This window comes from Scyliorhinus torazame, chromosome 16 (assembly GCF_047496885.1).
Source record: "Scyliorhinus torazame isolate Kashiwa2021f chromosome 16, sScyTor2.1, whole genome shotgun sequence".
Classification (NCBI taxonomy): Eukaryota; Metazoa; Chordata; class Chondrichthyes; order Carcharhiniformes; family Scyliorhinidae; genus Scyliorhinus; species Scyliorhinus torazame.
This window is the reverse complement of record NC_092722.1, coordinates 57,133,353-57,154,083: the sequence shown is the minus strand read 5'-3', so window position 1 is coordinate 57,154,083 and position 20,731 is coordinate 57,133,353. Positions and strand designations below refer to the sequence as shown.

The window sequence follows — 20,731 nt, the reverse complement described above, 5'->3', positions numbered from 1 at the left end:
CTGAGACATTGGCGGTAAGATGTGAGGTATAATGTTTATAAGACCTATTCTCAGAATTTATTTATTTTTTACTTACAATTGTTTGGTTCCTGGGGGAAAAAAAAAATTGGTTGGTCTGAAGATTCCCAGAGCCACACTTTTTGATTCCGGTCAATGCATTTTAATTACAGATCACCCATGATTTAATTGAATGATAGGACAGACTTGAGGGGCTTAACGGCCTGATCACTTGGTGGTCCTAAAACATACAGGTCATCCAAACCATATTTACTGTACGAGTAGAGATTTTGACTTACAGGGAAATCAAGGTTCTGGACACTACAAAAGTTGAAGGAGAGTTGAAATAAATGGAGATGGGGTGATTATGTGAGGTAAAGTCAGAGTTTTAAAGAATGTCATCTGTGAGGAAGGCAATTCAGCGAGAGGTTAACCCCCCCCCCCCCCCCCCAATTTTGAGGCATTTGGAAAGAATGAGTGAGAAGAGAGTGCGGGGTGATTTAATTGGAGGAAGTGGGGGTTGGAGGCAAAAGAGGACAAAAGTAAGTATGTTACTTAAAAAAGAGATACGGTCGTTTGCAATGGTGAGTTGGCGTAAAGAAGCAGTGTAGAACATTGTGAATGCAGAATATAAGGTAGCAACTACTTAAAAAGTAAAAATCCTTAAATTGTTGAAATTGGAAGACTAAGTACGGAACACATTCTTTTGAATGGAGCAGTGCCAAGTAAGCCTTTAAGAGAATTCTGGTAATGTTAGCTTGTTGCTGACAGACATTCCACAGAGTGGGCGAATTGTTACTTTTGTTTTTATAATGTTTGGAGTAACAATTCTCAGCAACGGGATGATCAAGTATCCTAGAACAGAAAACGAAACTTTATGCACCATGTCAGGGGTTGAAGCCAGGATCCAGCAGCTGTGAAGGGAGACGCCTCCTTAGCACTTCCACACTCCCCCCTCCTCCCACCTTTCGCTTGGATCTGCACGTTGGGAGCTGTGGGAATAACATTGGCACAACAGAGAACCATTTCCGGCACGGTACACACGCCTCTGTGAGCACTGGTGTCAACAGACACTTAGAGGGAGAGGAGGACCAGGTGAGGCTTTGCCCGTGGAAACCAATCCGGTGCTGGCATCGGGCTGCCCGTCCCCCGAAATCCTCTGGAGACCGGCGCTCATCCTCACACATCATCACCAATCCCCCGGAACCCAAACTTGCTCCAAGTTTAAGCCCGGGCTTTCCCGCACCATCACTGGACGCAGTGTCCCTTGGGCGCAGTGTCTGCCGCGATGGCCAAGAGCCGCTCTCCAGACAAAAAATCCAGAAGCAGGACCAAGTTCGTGGAGGTATGTACTGGCCAGTCACACCAGCGCCTACCTTAGCCTGAGCGGTGCACTTCAGCCGCTTTGTGTTGTTCCATGGTCGCGGTGCATCAGGCTAGTCAGCGCGGCAATGCAATAAGAAATATCGGCATGGATGTTCCACATTTTCATGTTTAATCTGCAACATGCTGTATTTTAACATGCAGGCAGCGACTACATTCGCTGCGAACTTGCAAAATGCATTTTTAAAAAACCTATATCTCCTGCTTAATAATTGCGGCGCCCGGGGGCAGGGGGGGGGGGGGGGGGTGCATACATTAGCCAAAGCAGGGAGGTGAGATTCCCCTCTTGCATTTCGGGTGGGGTTTGGGTGGATTTGTCAGTCTTTCTCTGGCGCATTATGTTTTTTTTCTCCCCTTGATCGTTTCTTTAAGTCGCGATATGTCATGAATGTTTCATGTCTTACAACATACCCTCCCCATTGCACGTTACTCACATCCTGCGGCTGAAAGGGATAGGCATGAACAGTTTTCCAGCTCTGAGCATCCAAAAGAATGACGTGTCCGTCATGGAAAACTATCAAGCTACCAAGAAAAATAGCGGATTGCTACTGGAAACTGTTCGGAAGGCTCTTTAAGACTAATCACATTTCCAGAGTCCAGTGCCCAGTTTGTTCTTGATGCCATGGGGACGGACACTGTACTCACTATTAGAGATGGGTTTCTTAATCCGTTTTATTAGTTCCTCTCCCCATCACACCAAATGGATTAGAATTGGACATTGGTTAACCTTTGACTCCATCTGGAATAAATAAAATCAGCATTTGCCAGCACAGGAGGCCATTCTCCCATTGCATTTAAATCTGCTATCCCATAAAGAGCCTCTATTCCCCCCCTCCCCGATTTTTTCCTATAGCCTTTTAAATTTTAATTATTGAATATTTATGCACTCCCTTTTTTAAAAGCTATTATGGAATCTGACGGGACAATCCGTATTGGCTAAAAGAATGATCTCTCATGATGTTGTTGGTCTTAAATTTATGCCCTCCAATCACCAATTTGTCAACTGTATTCTGAAATAACTTTTCAAAACCTTCCTCAATTTGGGCATCTCCATCAGATCACCAGCTTCTCAAGGGTGTCCTTGTAAATAATTGGCTGCATTGGTCAGAGATAAATAGGTTGAAAATTAGGATGCAATTCTCTTCCCGATCCGTGATGTATTATATCCTTCCCCACCTTCAAATGCTTCTTCAAAAACAAACCACCTTTATCTTCAGCGACTTCCTTTAACATTCTCCAGTTCCTGTTCCACACAAAGATAAACCCTATACACAGGCAATTAGTGACACCTCCAGTACCCTGCAATGGTTATAACACCCATTGTGTCTGTGCTTGCCCCCCCCCCTCCTCCCCCCACACACACACCTTTCCTTTGTAGACCTATAATTTGTTTTCCCCTTCAGGGGAAGCTATGATTGGATCTGCCTCTCGCACACTCTCAAGCAGTGCATTCCAAATCTTAACCACTCACTGCATTTAAAAAAATGTCTTCCGGTTTCTGTTGGTCCCTTTGCCATTCACCTTCAGTAAGTATCCTCTGGTTCTTGACTCTATTTACACTCCCAATGATTTTCACCACCTCTATTAAATCTCCTCTTAGTCTTCTCTTCAATGATGTGGAGACGCCAGCGTTGGACTGGGGTGGGCACAGCAAGAAGTCTTACAACATCAGGTTAAAGTCCAACAGGTTTCTTTGGAATCACTAGCTTTTGGAGCGTGGCTCCTTTACTCACTTGAGGAAAGAGCAGTGCTCCGAAAGCTAGTGATTCCAAAGAAACCTGTTGGACTTTAACCTGGTGTTGTAAGACTTCTTACTCTTCTCTTCAAGGCGAGGAACCCCAGCTTCTCCAACCTATCCATTTTCTTGCATCTTTCTCTGTTCTCCTTATCATCCTCCTCCTCATTCCTGATGAGTCTTCATTTGATCAAAATTAGAACGCTTCAACCCTCTAAGTTTGCTACACCTAGGAGACCAGTAACAGCTGCCCCCTGATTAGTTCATTAATGCTCAATCCTTAAGAGAAGATTTTCCCTATCCTTTAAGCTTAGGAAGAGCAGAATTTGAATCAGCTTTGTAGACAAGCCTGCGGTGAGGAAATAAACTGGGAAAGTCTTTGCAATCCACATCAAAGGGGCAGTATTCGATCCACAGACTTTGTCTTGGATACCCCTGTATTACAGCCACTAACCTTCCTTTCGGGAAATGTTACTTAGGTTCAATTCCAGATCTGTGCTGATCTTGGCCAGAACACCAGGAGGATTGATAAAACTGATCTCAGTGCCCTTGGGCCTCGAGGTCAATGATCAGTCAGGATTTCTCTTCCTAATTAGAAGGTCGTGGTTTTTCACACTGGAAGAAGGCTTGCAGTAGAGTTCCCAGAGGTTGGTGTTATGACCCCTTCTCTTTCTGAACCATATTAATGACATAAACTTTGGTGTACATGACACAATGTCAACATTTGTGGACACAGCTTGGGGGTGTGGTAAACGCTGAGAAGGATAGTGTTAAACTTCAAAAGGACATGGGCAGGTTGACAGAATGGACAGACAAGTGGCAGATGAAATTTAATGCAGAGAATTATGCAGTAATTCATTTTGGCAGGAAGAGTGCAGAGAGGCAACATAAAATAAAGAGTGAAACTCTAAGGAGAGTGCATGAGCAGTGGGACTTGGGGGTATATGTGTACATTGAAGGTGACAGGGCAGGTTGACAGTGCGGTTATTAAGTGTTACGGAATCCTGGGCATTATAAGCAGTGGTGTAACGTACAAGATGAAGGAAGTTATGGTAAACTTATATAAAGCATCGGCTTGGTCTCAATTGGAATATTGGGTCTAGTCTTGGACATCACTTTTTCGGAAGGATGTGAAGGTATTAGAGAGGATACGGAAAAGGTTCATGAGAATGGTTCCAGGAATGTGAGCATAAGTTATGTGGGTAGATTGGAGAAGCTGAGGTCGTTCCCCTTCCAGAAGAGAAGGTTGAGGGGATATTTGATACAGGTGTCCAAAATCATGAGGGGACATGAACAGTGTAGATAGGTAGAAACTGTTCCCATTGGTGGAATGATCAAGAATGAGAGGTCACAGATTTAAAGTAATTGGCAAAATAAAGGGGCTGGTTTAGCACAGTGGGCTAAACAGCTGGCTTGTAATGCAGAATAAGGCCCACAGCGCTGGTTCAATTCCCGTACCAGCCTCCCCGAACATGCGCCGGAATGAGGCGCCGGAACGGGCAGCACGGTAGCATTGTGGTTGGGCAGCACGGTAGCATTGTGGTTAGCACAATTGCTTCACAGCTCCAGGGTCCCAGGTTCAATTCCCGGCTTGGGTCACTGTCGGTGCGGAGTCTGCACGTTCTCCCCGTGTGTGCGTGGGTTTCCTCCGGGTGCTCCAGTTTCCTCCCACAGTCCAAAGATGTGCGGGTTAGGTGGATTGGCCATGATAAATTGTCTTTAGTGTCCAAAATTGCCCTTAGTGTTGGGTGGGGTTACTGGATAATGGGAATAAGGTGGAGGTGAAGGCTTGGGTAGGGTGCTCTTTCCAAGAGCCGGTGCAGACTCGATGGGCCAAATGGCCTCCTTCTGCACTGTAAATTCTATGATACTCTATGACTAGGGGCTTTTCACAATCACTCCATTTGAAGCCTACTTGTGACAATAATCGATTTTAATTTTAATTTAATTTCATTTCATTTTTCAAGCAATGCCGAAATGAAAAAAAACATCCTGGAATGCACTGCCTGGGAGTGTGGTGGAGGCAGGTTCAATCATGGCTTTCAAAAGGAAATGGATCATTATCTGAAAAGGGAAAATTTGCAGGGCGACAGTGATTAAATGAGCACTGGGGGAATTGCTCTTGCAGAGAGCCAGTATGGACATAACGGGCCGAATGGTCTCCTGTGCTGTAAACATCCCTTGTTTCCATGTTAATTGTGGTGCTGTGACTTCAGTTAGGGAGTATGGACATATGGTGAGAACAGGGCCAGCCCAGATTGTGATAGCCTATGGCCAAACAACCTGCTGATAATCACTGGGCTCACCCACAAACAAATGGTCAGTTCAGCAAAGTGTGGAGGTTGGATGGTATATGCATATCTGTACCCCAACGTGAGCCCATGCCTTCAGGAAGAAAGGAAATTAGTTCTTATATCATTATTTATGTAACTCACGAAGGAGTCTACGCCGAGTGGTTAGATGAAACAAAGTTTTATTACGATAAATTATTATTTACATCAACATGGAAGTTCCCTGCTGGGTCACTTCCCATTGGTACCCAAACTGGCCGACTTTATACAAGAGATAATTATACACGGTTTAGAGTTTCCCGCCCTCTTAACGGGGGAGCTGGTATTCGGTGAGGTTAACGGGGATTCTAATTGTTGCCGCCCGTAAGCCCTGTGCTGGTTATGACAACTATATTTGACTTTTTCTCCTAGTCTCTTGTATCAGTATTTCAATGGACTGAAAAAGTTACTGAGGGAAAAACATGACCTGTCTTTTATTTTTCCATCTGAATATTGAAATGGACAATCAGATGAATGAAATCTGACTCAATGAAACTGAACAACAATTCAGTATTTATAGGAATAATCTCTGCAGACTTTTTAAGTCGGGGGGACGACGACCATAATTTGGCTACTTTATGAGGAAGGTACGTTTGATCATGTTTTGTTTAAGTCTGGTAACTTGCAGTATGTTAATAATAAAAAGTGTTCACATTTCCAACCAACATTTTTTCTGATTTTGACATTTGATATGAAGAAGAATAACTCAGATAGCCTCTATTTAATGATTCACATGCATGTAATCCATTGCTCTGCCATGAAACAAGAAAACACCCTGCATCCTTGGCTGAGGTGCATTTAGGTCGGTTGAGATGTTCCAACTTTTATGAAGGGGCATCTGGGGACATGTCAGATTTATCCTAAGGGTAATATAATGAGAAAGACATTTGGAGTACCAGTGCACTTGAATAATAGGATGTGGGATTGTGTCTGTGATTCCAAGGTGGTGAACTCCTAATTTCAGTTGGCTTGCTGAACAGAGGTAAGAATAGCGGTTTAACTGTTTCTCCTTAGAAGGGTGAATGAGCCATGCCTTTCCTCAATACTTTGGCTAAGCAATTGGTTACACAGCAAAATTATCAGACAGCTGGGAATGTGCATCTGAGGAATTATGAGGCAAAACTGAACCTAATCTAAAAAATAATCACTGATCACTGGATCCACTTAGGGTTTTGGGAACAAATGTTAAGTAGTATTTCAAGGCTATGTTGTGAAAGCTGTGATTTATCTGTGGAATTATTCCCACAGTATGTAGGTTCCTTTACAGTGGAGGATCAAGATCTTGATGAGAAGACATGGCGGATCCATCAACAGCTTCATATTCTGAAGGTAAATGTTGTATCTAAGATTCATTGCTTCTCAGAAGCAGGATTGTCTTAATACTCATTTGCTGACGCATTAACAGGTGGACAAGTCCTAATAACTTAACCATGGAAGCAGGATAAAGTTCAAACTAGGAAAGGGAAAAGTTAAGACTGATGCTAGGATGTTCTCCTGCCTCACAGCGCCAGGGACCTGGGTTCAATTTCAGCCTTGGGTGACGATGTGGAGTTTGCACATTCTCCCCGTGTCTGTGTGAGTTTCCTCCGGGTGCTCTGGTTTCCTCCCACAGTCCAAAGATATGTGGGTTCGGTGGATTGGCCATGCTAAATTGGCCCGTAGTGTCCAAAAGGTTAGATGGGGTTAAAGGGATAGGACACGGGAGTGTGCTTAGGTAGGGTACTCTTTCAGAGGGTTGGTGCAGACCTGATGGGCCAAATGGCCCCTTTCTGCACCGTAGGGATTCTATGATAAAGAGTGAACGACATATATGCTACGGTTACAATGTTGCAGGGTTAAAAACTTCCAAAGTCATTTAATTAGCAGAATCCTGTGATTGGAGAGGGGCATAAGAAATGGTAGATCCTTTATGGATGGATGATCTTGAATTAATTGGTTAAATAGTCTTAAATAGTGAAATATGGAAAGCTAAGGGTGAAACCGCAGCTGGACTTATTCTGCTGCAATGGAGGGCTGCTGCTTCTTCGTTAGTTCTCTGCCTGAAAGCAGGTTCAAACCACAGCGCTGTAACCTCCACTACATGAGAGCAAGGAGACAGGTCCCAAATCCACCCCAGTCAGAAAAAGGATTGAACTCATGCTGTTGACCGAATATGATCAACACTGGCTGTCCAGCGAACTAAGCTAACTGCACCCCAACCGCCCCCCGGTCCCCCGGCAAGGAGTCCCTTTGGCAACATGCACTTTTATATGCATGTTGTAGTCCATCGCATTGCTTACCAGGAGTCTCTCCACTCTTACCAACTGTCATCGGCATATGTTGGAAGCATTTAAAGATTATTACTTGACCTGTTTGGCCATGTTGTGAACAAACCTGAGGGAAAATCTGGGAAACCTGAAATGAAGGGAAATCAGAAAACAACTAGCAATAATATAGATTCAATTGAAAAACATACTGCTGTGAGACAAATTTGACACATCTGGAGCTGGCAGAGGTAGTTAAACAAAGATCCATAGAAACCTATGCCCAGAACTTGGTACGCAAAATGAATAATAAATGTAACTTTTAATTAAAGACTATATGGAGACCAGTTCCAAGTGCTGGAAACCTTGAATTATCATAATATTAATTTCATCACGCGTTTAAGTTGCAGCATTTTCTTTCTAATCTACAAAATGGAATGAGTTGGGCCAAACAAATTTTCTCCGTCCACGATAGAATTGAATCAGAAAAGGTCATTTTAATTTTCTTTTGACCAGCTCAAGAAGTGGCAGTAGGAAACAATAAACATTTACTTTATTTAAAATTATATTGTAAAGGAAGTAACACATTTAAAAAAAATTGAAGTAATCATTTCCATGAATCTGGATTTTTCTATTCAGTTATGGTCTGTGGGTTTAATCACTGCAACGGAAACCATAGTTATGCTGCTGGAAAATATGCACATTTTGCCTCTTCTGTTTTGAGTATCTGCTGATTTCATTGTGGCCAAGTTTCCCAGTAAAATGATTCCAGGTGCCATGCTTGCTTTACAAAGTAGTGATCTCATGATCCAACAGGAATAACACTGATAATTTACTACTCTAGATAATGCAACTCAAAATGTTTGCTGTTGAAATTCTCCTTCATACTTCAAAGAATAATCAATCTATTTTTCAGTAGAATTTCAATCTGTTTCAATTTTTCACAGCCATTTGTGTTGTATCTCAGCTCTTCTGACATGTGCTTTATTTTCTCCTAGAACTTTCCTCGAAAAATGGCAGTAATACTGAAATTCTCATCACAAGGAATAAAGATGTATAATGAAAATAAAGAGGTATAGTGAATAGAACCATTTCTAATTGACTATGCCCTCATTCACCTTGTTCATGACTTGAAAGTTTGAAGTTATAATGGCCACTGAAATCAAATATAATGAATTACTTCATTTCAGGAATAGTATTTGATATCTTACTCTGTTAATGACAGTCTTAATAACTTTGAACATTTATCTTCTTTCCTCTTCCTCAGTCCATTTCTCCATCCTTCCCTCAATTTTCTGGCCTTCTCTCCTGAAAGCAGTAACTCATGTTGGGGTTTGGTTATACAAGTGATCATCTTATAAACAGCAAGCTTTCCAAAGAAGTAAGGTCGATATGGTCAGCTGTAGACAATGAAAATGTCTGGCAGTGATGAATGTTGACATGTATTAGAGACTGGAGCTAAAGGTTTCAGCACATTCAAGCCATGGGACATGTACTACCAATTATTGTCTCTGCCTCATTAGCTATGCCTTTCTATGACAGCACTGTACTTGTGATTTCAGTAATTACTTATGGCCTCTTGGTCCATAACCTCCTGATTCCCTTGTGTCGCATTTGAGGGTACCCAATGATGCGCTGGGGAATCCCTCTACTAAGTTCCCACACGAGAGATTACCCGGCAATTGTCCAGAAGGACTAACTTCCACTGCACAATTGCGCTGGGCTGAGACCAATCCAACAGACGTGATTTAAATTGCTAAGTTGGGACGGGTCTGCCAGTTTAACGCAGATAGTTACCCTGAAGGGAAAAAAAGCACTTTTTAAAAGAAATTTAGTGTACCCAATTCATTTTTTCCAATTAAGGGGCAATTTAGCGTGGTCAATCCACCTACCCTGCACATCTTTGGGTTGTGGGGGTGAAACCTACGCAAACACGGGGAGAATGTGCAAACTCCACACGGACAGTGACCCAGAGCCGGGATCGAACCTGGGACCTCGGCGCCGTGAGGTTGCAGGGCTAACCCCACTGGGCCACCGTGCTGCCCCTCATTTCTCATTCTCAGTTACAAATCACACACCAAACCCGTCAGCCTTCCACAATCAGTTTACTTGTCTTCAAGCACCTTAGCCCTTACTCTCTGAAGTGTTTTCCTTTTATCCCTCTTCCGTTCCACTTCTCACACTACCTTTAAAAGTGCTCTCAAAACCTATCTTTATAATCATGCTTTCAATCATCTCTACTAATTCTTCTATTACAGCGCAATGTCGATTTTCCCATGAATCGCCTCAGGATGTTTACTTTGTTAATAATGGCACTGTTCTGCAAACACAGTAAATTACTATTTTCTCCAACTGTTGCTTTTGTATCTGATCATCTTGATAAGCGAAATGTCATAAGATGAAACTTCATGTGTTACTGTTAACCTGTGTGGGTCATTGATTTAAAAACAAACCCTGGTTTCCTTGGTTGTGGAGTCATGCCATTGTTATTCATTTTGATAATCAAATCTAATTGCTCCGAGTTCAATGGACCAAGTCAACCTCAGCCAAATTAACTGAATATCTGCAGAATTTGCCTTGTTAAATTTCTGCAATGATGTTGTACAAGTTAGATAAGCATTGAACTTGAATGAATGTCTTGTGTTGACTATAACAATTAAACTGATGATATGTTGATGCTTTTCTAGTCTTAACAACAGGATTGTAATTATGTGTAATTAACAAAACAGGTTAACTCTGAGTGGCAAAGGTTCTTCGGAATTACACGGTTTTCTTGGCGTAACACGGTTGGGTGGAGTAGTAATTGGGTGGGAAGCCATTGTGCTATCTCCCTGCAGCCGATCGCTATTTTTATTTCTGCAAATACTTCCATTATCATGTTTTAGGACAATGTTTAGTTTTAAACTACAGCGTATTCATGCAAAAAGGTACGGAAGAAAGGAATATAAAATAATAATGTTAATGATAATGGTTTCGGAGCTATTTTCCTGAAGACTGTAAAAGAAAAGCAAATTGTTCGCTTATCCTAGTAATCACTAAACCTCTCATATCTATTTCTCTAGGAAAGACTCTTGGTCCAGCAGGAATTGTTTGACATAGGTTCTGAAAGCTGAGATAAAACATGCACGGGCGGCACTGTGTAGAGTTTTCACATTCTCCCGGTGTCTGCATGAGTTTCACCCCCCACAACCCAAAGGTGTGCAGTGTCGGTGGATTGGCCACGTTAAATTGCCCCTTAATTGGAAAAAAAGAATTGGGTACTCTAATTTTTGGAAAGAAATGCACAAGAAGTGTTACATTTTAAACGGGGCAATTACCAAACTCACAAAGTTAGAATGCATTGGTGTCATTAGAAATTATTTTATTTACGCAGGGTGACCCAATGATGTGGCTACAATATAGTTGTGGCAGGGTAACAGGGAGAGATTTAAAATTTAATTCCTCCCACCCAAGAGGGCGTTTTAGAGAGATATCCACTACTGTAGAGAACTAGCTATTCCGAAGCAAAGATTTCCCTTCCATTCCTCAATCAGGCTTGCTCACATTAATGGGAATCCTGCCAAATGTATATCAATGGGGTTGACCATGTATAACTTGAGGTGTCAGCAAGATATTTTTTGGGTAGAAGCAAGTCCCATCCTGCCACACCCAAGCCATCTCGTGGGCGAATCTTGGCCTCCATATATCCCTAAATTTGAAATGATGTGTAAATGAAGCTGGGGAAGGTGGGGAAAGGACAATAATTAGAATAATAGGTTAGAAAAATGTCTTGTGGGCAGCACGGTGGAGCAGTGGTCAGCACTACTGCCACACAGCACCTAGGTCCCAGGTTCGATCCCGGCTATGGGTCACTGTCCGTGTGGGGTTTGCACATTCTCCCCATGTTTGTGTGGGTATCGCCCCCACAACCAAAAGATGTGCAGGGCAGGTGGATTGGTCTCACTAAATTGCCCCTTAATTGGAAAAAATGAATTGGGTACTCTAAATTTAAAAAAAAAGAAAAATGTCTTGTCACATTTGGGGTATTCATTTACCAATCATTTTTGTGGCCATTCGTTGAGCTACTGCTAATCAATGTTGACGTGGGGTGTATTCTAAACAGCTTGATATTATAAACATCTTTCGCGCAGAATCGTAGGATAAATTCAACCAGTTTTGGCCATCCTATTTTATTTCCCCTGGGTTCACAGCATAAAATGTATGAAATGTAAAATTCAGGCTGTGCAATTAGCAGTGCTTTTCTTGAGGTTCAGAAACCTAGGGCGCGATCTGATGGAAAGGTTTCTAAGTTTTGTTGGTGGCGGGTTTTTCTTGGAGCTTCCCGCTGGCTCTGTCAGCGAGTTCCCCACCGCGATCGCTTTTTCAGACCCTGGGGAGTTTCTCCCTGGTCAAGCCCACACTTTGAATTATTTTCATCACTGCAGAGTTGAACTCGTCGGCCAGACCGGCTCCTCAGAGATTGGGCCACCGTTTTGAAAGGGTGCCCTGATCCATGAGAGTGCTTGTGAGTTCCCCACACCCTCACCCATGGGCAATATCACTCCTCACAGACATGGGCATTAACTCACCCCCCCATCCCCACTATGACACCCCACTATGAGGTCGCTCTGGGCTTCCCCCTTTTCAGACCTTCCCAAGCCCCCTTTCGGCTCCCCCCCCCCCCATTCTATGACCCCCATCCCTCACCCTTTCCCCAACCTTCCAGAGGCCGCTTTATATCCGCCCTGCATCCCCCACCCTTCATAGCCCCCTCCACCTTTTTTTCATGAGCATGAATCCCCCAGGCCCTGACCCTTGCAAGTGCCACCCTGGCACTGCCCCCTGACAATGCTCCTGCTGACTTTGCAGTGCCACCTGGGCACCTTGGCAGTGCGAGTGTGGAAGGGCCAAAGTGACAGACTGGTACCTTGGCACAGTGCCCATATTCCAGGGGGGTGTGCAGGGGGACACACCCTGCCCTGTCAATGACACCCAAGGGCCTCTGATGGCCCATGAGACTCCCCGGGTGCCGTTCTGCTTGGTCTATGTACATGCGCTCGGCTGGGAACTCTCTGGTCAGGCCATTAGATGCCGGGAGCCTGGTAAATCCTGGGCGAGCACACCTAAGTGGGTTAAACCTACTTAAGCGTGCGCGGCTTGGTCACGGCCATTGTGGGCGAGATCCTGATCGCAACGCAGACTGACTCCTGTTCGGGTGCAGCACGGCCGGCAAGTCGCACCCCCAGTTGTGGTAGCATAGAGAATGTTTAAAAAAAAAATAATTTCATTGAGGCATTTATACATTCACACAACAAACACAATCACAAAACAAAATGAGCCAACAGGGCAGTAAATAACAAACTCAACACAATACCTAACACCCCACCATCACGCCTCTCACTTCCCAGCTCCCCTGCCTCCCTATTTTAACCCGCCCACTGCTGACATCTTAACGTTCCTCAAAGAAGTCAATAAACGGCTGCCACCTCTGGGCAAACCCCTCTCATGGCAAACTTTATTTTTTCTAGTTGAGAAACTCTGTCAGGTCACTCACCCACACCCCCGATTTTGGAGTCCCTCCATTTGAACAATATCTGTCTCCGGGCTACCAGGGAGGCAAGGGCCAAGACATTAGCCTCTCTCGCTTCCTGGACTCCCGGGTCTTCTGACACTCCAAAGATCACCACTTCTGGACTAGGGACCACTTTCACCTTCAGGACCTCCGGCATAAGGTCGGCAAACCCCTGCCATAATCCCCAAGCTTCGGATATGCCCAAAACATGTGGACATGATTTGCGGGCCCACCCGCACACCACCCACACTTGTCTTCCACCCATTCAAAAAACCTGCTCATCCTGGTCACCGTCATATGTGCCCTGTGGACCACCTTAAACTGGAAAAGGCTAAGCCTAGCGCACGACAAGGATGCATTCACCCTCCTCAGGGCTTCCTCCCACAGCCCAGACTCCAACTCCCTACCCAATTCCTCCTTCCACTTCTGTTTCACTACCCCTATTGGGGCTCCCTCCCAATCCATCAGCTCCTTATAAATTTCTAACACCACTCCCCCCCGCCGCCGCCGCATAGAGAATGTTTTAATGTTTGGACTCAGTATTACTTGAACATTGAAAGTGGGTTAGTTTTATCAAGCAGTGACACTCCTCCCCCAGCTGATATCATAAATGAATAGAGTATCATTCACTTAATTAAATGTACTTAATGAGAAGGCCAGACAACCAAGTAATGCATTAACGGATCAATATGCTCTGTGTGGAATAGCACAGTATTGCATTGGAGTGCCAACTTAAATTTGTTCAAATTCTTGGTACTCTGAACCAAAAGAAACGCCCAATGGAACTGAGGGGTAATTTTCCATATATTGCATCCTCTGGGACGACCGATATTCCAACATGTCTTCCTGACATGCTGTGAGAAGAACAATTACCCTCTATTATTTCTCCTTTTTGCGTAGAAGTCTGGTTTGTACATTAATTCTTGTTGGTAGACTAGGAGGGTGGTGCATCAAATTACAGCTTTCTCGGTGCACTCTCTCTCTCTCTCTCTCTATATATATGTATATATATTCGAGTGATAGACACATTGAACATCAGCATTCTGCTGTTGTATTGCTAATCGTGCATAGTTGGCCTCCCAGCATAATGGCTGTTATTAATAAAGTTTGTGGTATGTGTTCAAATGATATCAATTATGCACTTTCTCTCTGTGTAGATGGCTCACCATAAACAAAGTGAATGTGGAAAATGGCTAGTCATGGAAATGGAACTAGAGACAAACCCAGCCTTTCTGTAAATTACAATACCATAAGAAACCACTGATTAATTGCTTCACCAGATGAGAAGACATTTCTTTCTGTCCACCCATCAAATCTATGCTGCTGAGGTTGCCTCCCCCTCCTGCAGCTTATTGGCAAATTTCCATTTTCTGACTGGATGAAAGCCTGAACCTCAGCCTCTACTCAAATGTCCAATTGCAGAATTTGTTGCTGCCTGTATGCCCACTCTTGATGTTCATCTGATGAGGAAAACCCCCTTGTACTGTTGTAGACATCTGTCATTAATTAGGTTCTACTATCAGATCGATTTGTTGCAGAAAAGAAGCATGTTTATCTCTCTGTGGCTGTCAGTCATCCCCACATTGGCCAAGTTCATGTTTTAGCTCGAAGTAAGAAATTGAGTAAAACAGAAAAAGCTCTCAGCATGTTCCCTTGTAAACTTCCAACTGCTTTAATTCAAGCACAATCACAAGATCTTAAAATAATCCTGATAATGCGGTGGTGTGATGCAGTCAAAAGCACTCCCAAATGTAAGTCACCTGCCCTGCCTATTCCTTTTTAGAGGAAATGCCTTTGGAATAATCACTCCTTGTAGATTCAGTCAGCCTGCAGGAGCCAGGAGACAAACCTGGAATGTAGAAGTGGGAGAGCAATGCAAAGTGCAAAGAGCTTCTATTGGGGTCACTCTCCAAGAGCCCAGACTACTCCAAGCCACTATGGCTTGGCACTTTACTTCCTTACCTGTGTTATCAGCTAGGATGTGATGGCTGAATTAAATGGAATATTCTTTTCAAAAAGGAACTGGGAAGCCAAAACAACAGCCATTGGCTGGATTCCAAAAGTTGAAAGTGTCATTTCTTTCATTTATGTTAAAGGAAATGCAATCACATGCAGCTCTCACCAGATCCTACTTTGGTTTGGAGAAAATCAGCTTGTGACAAACACAGCTATGGATGTTTGAGAATATTGCTGCTGTGATTTAATTAAGGAGTTTAGATAATAGTACAAAGCAGGAGTTAAGGGGCGAAATTCTCCGTTATCGGCGGAAACTCCGCAAAAAACGGCGCAAATCCGACTTGCGTCACGTCGGAAAAATGGGTTGAAAGTCTCCGGCCCGAAATGGGCTAGCAGCGACGTAACGGGATCCGCGCTTGCGCAGTGGTTCACGCCGTGCAGCGTCATACGCGCCGCACGGCGTGACGGCTCATAAGGCCGCGCTGCTCCCCCCACCCGACCGGAACACCCGACCGCAACACCCGACTGGATGGCTGGCCGCCGCTCAGCCCCGAGGTTCAAGTCACGGGATGTGGAGGCGCTCCTGGACGCGGTGGAGCAGAGGAGGGACGCCCTGTATCCCGGGCACGGCCTCAGAGTTGCCCCACGCCACAGCCGGCGTCTGTGGAGGGAAGTGGCAGAGGCCGTCACCGCTGCGGCCCTGACACCAAGGACAGGCACCCAGTGCCACAAGAAGGTGAACGACCTCGTCAGAGCAGGCAGGGTGAGCCTCCCCATATCCCCCCCTCCCCCATATCCCCCCTCCCCCCATATCCCCCCCTCCCCCATATCCCCCCTTCCCCCATATCCCCCCTCCCCCATATCTCCCCTCCCCCATATCTCCCCTCCCCCATATACCCCCTTCCCCCATATCCCCCCTTCCCCATATCCCCCTTCCCCCATATCCCCCCTCCCCCATATCCCCCTTCCCCATCACCATATCCCCCTTCCCCCATATCCCCCATCCCCATATCCCCCCTTCCCCATATCCCCCCTCCCCCATATCCCCCCTCCCCATATCCCCCTCCCCCTATCCCCCCTTCCCCCATATACCCCCTCCCCCATATCCCCCCTCCCCATATCCCCCCTTCCCCCATATCTCCCCTCCCCCCTTCCCTCCCCCCTTCCCCCATATCCCCCCTCCCCATATCCCCACTCCCCATATCCCCCCTCCCCCCATATCCCCCTCACCCATATCCCCCCTCACCCATATCCCCCCTCCCCATATCCCCCCTCCCCCCATATCACCCCCTCCCCCCATATCACCCCCTCCCCCATATCCACCCCTCCCCCCATATCCCCCCTTCCCCCATATCCCCCCTTCCCCCATATCCCCCCTTCCCCATATCCCCCCTTCCCCCATATCCCCCTTCCCCCATATCCCCCCTTCCCCCATATCCCCCCTCCCCCATATCCCCTTCCCCATATCCCCCTTCCCCCATATCCCCCCTCCCCCATATCCCCCCTCCCCCCATATCCCCCCTCCCCCATATCCCCCCTCCCCCATATCCCCCCTCCCCATATCCCCCCTCCCCCATATCCCCCCTTCCCCCATATCCCCCATATCCCCAAGTGAATCCAGCCCTAACCTTAACCTCTGCAATGCACGCGCAACCGATGGCGTGCATTCATATACCTGCCTAATCGTGTTGCCTTTTACCCCTGCCACCCCCCCCCCCACAGGATAGGCGCGCACACAACAATAGGGAGCATGTGAGGACTGGAGGAGGCCCCGCTGATGAGAGGCAACTGACCGAACACGAGGAAAGGGCCCTGGAACTGGCTGGCGGACCTGACGACTGGGAGGTTGCTGATGCAGAGGTCGGGGGCGTAGTAGCTAGTGAGACACCGACAGCCCGTCCCCATATCCCCCCTCCCCTATATCCCCCTCCCCCATATCACCTGATCACTGCCTGATGTCTAACCATGCATGCTTCATTGTGTATCGCAGGACCAAACGTCCAGGCACCCATCCCCGCAGATGCAGACCGCCCGCAGGATGCCCCTCGGAGGCCACGGGAGAGGGAGAGACACGAACACTCCAGCATGCGACGCCCGCAGGATGCCCCTCGGAGGCCACTGGAGACGGAGAGACCCGGACCCTCCAGCATGCGACGCCCGCAGGATGCCCCTCGGAGGCCACGGGAGACGGAGAGACCCGGACCCTCCAGCATGCGACGCCCGCAGGATGCCCCTCGGAGGCCACGGGAGACGGAGAGACCCGCACCCTCCAGCATGCGACGCCCGCAGGTTGCCCCTCGCACACCACGGGAGACGGAGAGACCTGGAGCAACAGGGCGACGACACCCCCGTCACGTGCGGGAGCGACCACCCAGCGACGAGGGGGGCAGCCACAGGCCCCCGTCACATCCGAGCCAGGACACCACTACCCAGGACACCACTACCCAGGACACCACTACCCGGGACACCACTACCCGGGACAGCACTGCCCAGGACACCCCTACCCGGGACAGCACTACCCAGGAAGACGAAATACCGGACAGTGACTCAGAGTGGATGGGTGGAGACGAACCCCCACCCCAAAGTGCCATGGACTCAGAGTGGGACGAAGAGCACGACACAACGCCACTGCTGTCACCAACACCCTCCACCATCGCAGAAACACTCACCTCGGTTGGGCACTTTAGTGATGAGGCGTCTGGTACACTCACTGGTGCGCACAACACAGCCGTCCCGGTACAGCAGGTGGATGTAGGAGCAGCAGAGGGGCCGGGCGGTCGGAGGGCAGCCCAGCCCAAGCGAACATCTGCCGCCCAGATGGATCCCGGGTTCCTGGAGTTACCACACCCACACATAGATCCGATGCAACCACCGACCCGGAGACGAGCGAAGAGGGTGACGGGCGGCTTGCGGCGGCTGCAGTCGCAGGTGGAGGAGTCCACCCGCGTCCAGGAGCTGGGAGTGGTGCCGGTCATGCGTGCCACCCAAGCTGACACCGCACGGGTGGCGTCCGCGGTGGAGGCAATGGGTGCGACGGTGTCAGACATGGGAACGGTTTGCGAGGCCTGGGGCTTTCCGTGCAGGCGGCGTCTGTGGCCCAGGAAATGGCTGCCCTCTCACAGGAGGCCATGAGCCAGTGCCAGCGCCAGATGGCAGAGGCGCTCAACGCCATAGCCCAGTCTCTGCAGGCCACGGCCCAGTCTCAGCAGGCCATGGCCCAGTCTCTGCAGGCCATCGCTGAGGGCATCGGCGCCAGTGGCCATGAGCGAGCCGGCGTCGCACTGTCACAGACAGGGTTTGCCAACCCCCTGGGCTCCATGGCTGCAAACCTGCAGACCCCTGTCGATACCAGCACGGGCCTCCAGGACTGGCAGCGCAGCACAGCGATCCCACTTCAGGGAACTACCGGGCTCACCATGCCTCATGAGATTTAATGCATTCTCACAAGACATCGTGATATAAATCCCACCCATTGTGGGCAGGATCACTTTCTGGCAGATCTGCATATTAGAGTGAGATTGCCATTCTCACTCTAATACCCGAGATCAAACCAAGACGTTGGGATCTAACTCCTTCACCCTGGAGGCCTTGGGTAGTCTCCACAAATGGGGACCTGACGGAACTGCACTCGTGAGGGTCTCCCAAGGGTTTGGAGGCCTCCAAGTGCATGCCCACTGGGCAAGGCTGTAACCTGGCACTGCTGTTGCCACCTGGGCACCCTGGCACTGCCATCCTGGCACCCTGGCAGTGCCAGCATGGCACCCTGGTACTGCCAGCCTGGCATCCTGGTAGTGCCAGCATGGCACCCTGGTAGTGCCAGCATGGCACCCTGCTAGAGCCAGTCTGACACCCTGGTGTTGCCAGCATGGCATCCTGGTAGTGCCAGCATGGCACCCTGGTAGTGCCAGCATGGCACCCTGCTAGAGCCAGTCTGACACCCTGGTAGTGCCAGCATGGCACCCTGCTAGAGCCAGTCTGACACCCTGGTAGTGCCAGCATGGCACCCTGGTAGTGCCAGCCTGACACTGCCAAGGTGCCCAGGTGGCACTGCCAGGCTGGTGATGCAAAACAACATTTTATACGTGGCCATAAACTGACTGGGGAATGCCCTGCGCGGGTGTGGGAGGGTGCTTGGGGCTCGGCCACCCTCTTAAAGTGAGTGGGGGCTTGGGGGGAGGGGGGGATTTGGGGTCGTGTTGGGGCTCGAAAGATCGGGGCGCCGTTTAAAAATGACAGTTTACCCTCAGAAGAGGTGGAAGGTGTTCCCTGCTTGCCTTCAGTGCTGCCCAGGCGAAATCTGGAAGAAATGAGCATCTCATCACTTTCTCAAATCTCACACCGTTGGCCAATGAACCCTCATCCAGTGGGCTTGAAAATTCTGTGCTTTGAGCCATTCCTGCCCTGGTCTTAAACCCTCTCTCCTGTCCATCATCCTCTGCCTGTGAGCATTTTCTTGAGTCCACAGTGGCTGCCTGAAGTCCAGCTTCTGTGCATTGAGCAGGTAGCGATTCCCATTAGTGGGTAGCCTTGCTGCAATACTATAAAGAAGTCTGGGAAGTTAAACCATGGCATTATCATGGGCGCATCCTGTATCTCTTGACACCAGTACTTGTATCCCGAGTAAAAACTGGGTCTGTTTAGTCCTTTTGATTACAAGTTCATTTTTCCTTTGATTCTATTGCTCATTACGAAGTCTTACAACACCAGGTTAAAGTCCAACAGGTTTGTTTCGATGTCACTAGCTTTCGGAGCGCTGCTCCTTCCTCAGGTGAATTGCTCATGATTGTGTACCTACTTTAAAAAAAATGTGTGGCCATTTTTGTTTTCTTTTTAGTATGTCTTATTTATTTTTGCTTTTTCAACGGGCCCTAGCATTACTGCTTCTCCAGCTCCAATTAGTCAAGAGTGCTGCAATTAGATTTCGCACTCCTGTACCCCTGTATTGATGAAGGAAAACTGAGCATGCCAAATCAATATCCATGAAAATTGTTGGGCAGGATTCTCTGTCCTGCCAGACCCATTTTGTGGCGCGGCGCGCCCCCACCGGCATTGGGATCCTCCGTCCTGGTAGCCGGTCAATGGGGTTTCTCATTGTGGCCACCCCCATGCCTTCGGGAAATCCACGGGTGTAAGTGCGCTGCTGGCAAAGTGGAGGATCCCGCCGACGGAGAATCCCATCCTTTGTTTTATAAGCCCCTTGAGAACCAAGAGGAAACCATCAATGATCTCTCTGTGAGACTCGTGGAGTACAAACTTTCCAGATAAGAGGCGGAGGCCACCCATTTGGGGCTCGTTGTGAATTAAGATAAAAACAGGCCCATAGCAGGGCCTGGTGAGTTTAGTCCTCTCAGCAAAGATTGTACTGGGAGTGACGTGCTGCTTTCAGCAGCCGTTGTAAATAATTAAATAAAGTTATGTTCATTTACCGCCAGTTTCCTCTGAGTTATTAAATCTTGTGAAAGCACGCAGGTGTGCTGGTTATCTAACCACAGGATTGGGCTTAGTTATTACCCTTCCAGTTGTCAAAGAGCTCCTT

General features: G+C 47.5%; 1 protein-coding gene across 2 annotated transcripts in view; it reads left to right on the top strand.

Moving 5' to 3' along the window:
- Nucleotides 1-985: 985 nt before the first annotated feature.
- Nucleotides 986-20,731, top strand: part of sh2d5 (SH2 domain containing 5) — a 118,180-nt gene continuing 98,434 nt past the window's right edge. For both annotated transcript variants that reach the window (XM_072478511.1, XM_072478509.1), the window contains exons 1-3: nucleotides 986-1,342; nucleotides 6,694-6,774; nucleotides 8,687-8,761. In XM_072478511.1, the coding sequence (XP_072334612.1) occupies nucleotides 1,286-1,342; nucleotides 6,694-6,774; nucleotides 8,687-8,761 (213 nt within the window). In that variant the 5' untranslated portion in view covers nucleotides 986-1,285. The remainder of the gene's footprint in view (nucleotides 1,343-6,693; nucleotides 6,775-8,686; nucleotides 8,762-20,731) is intronic.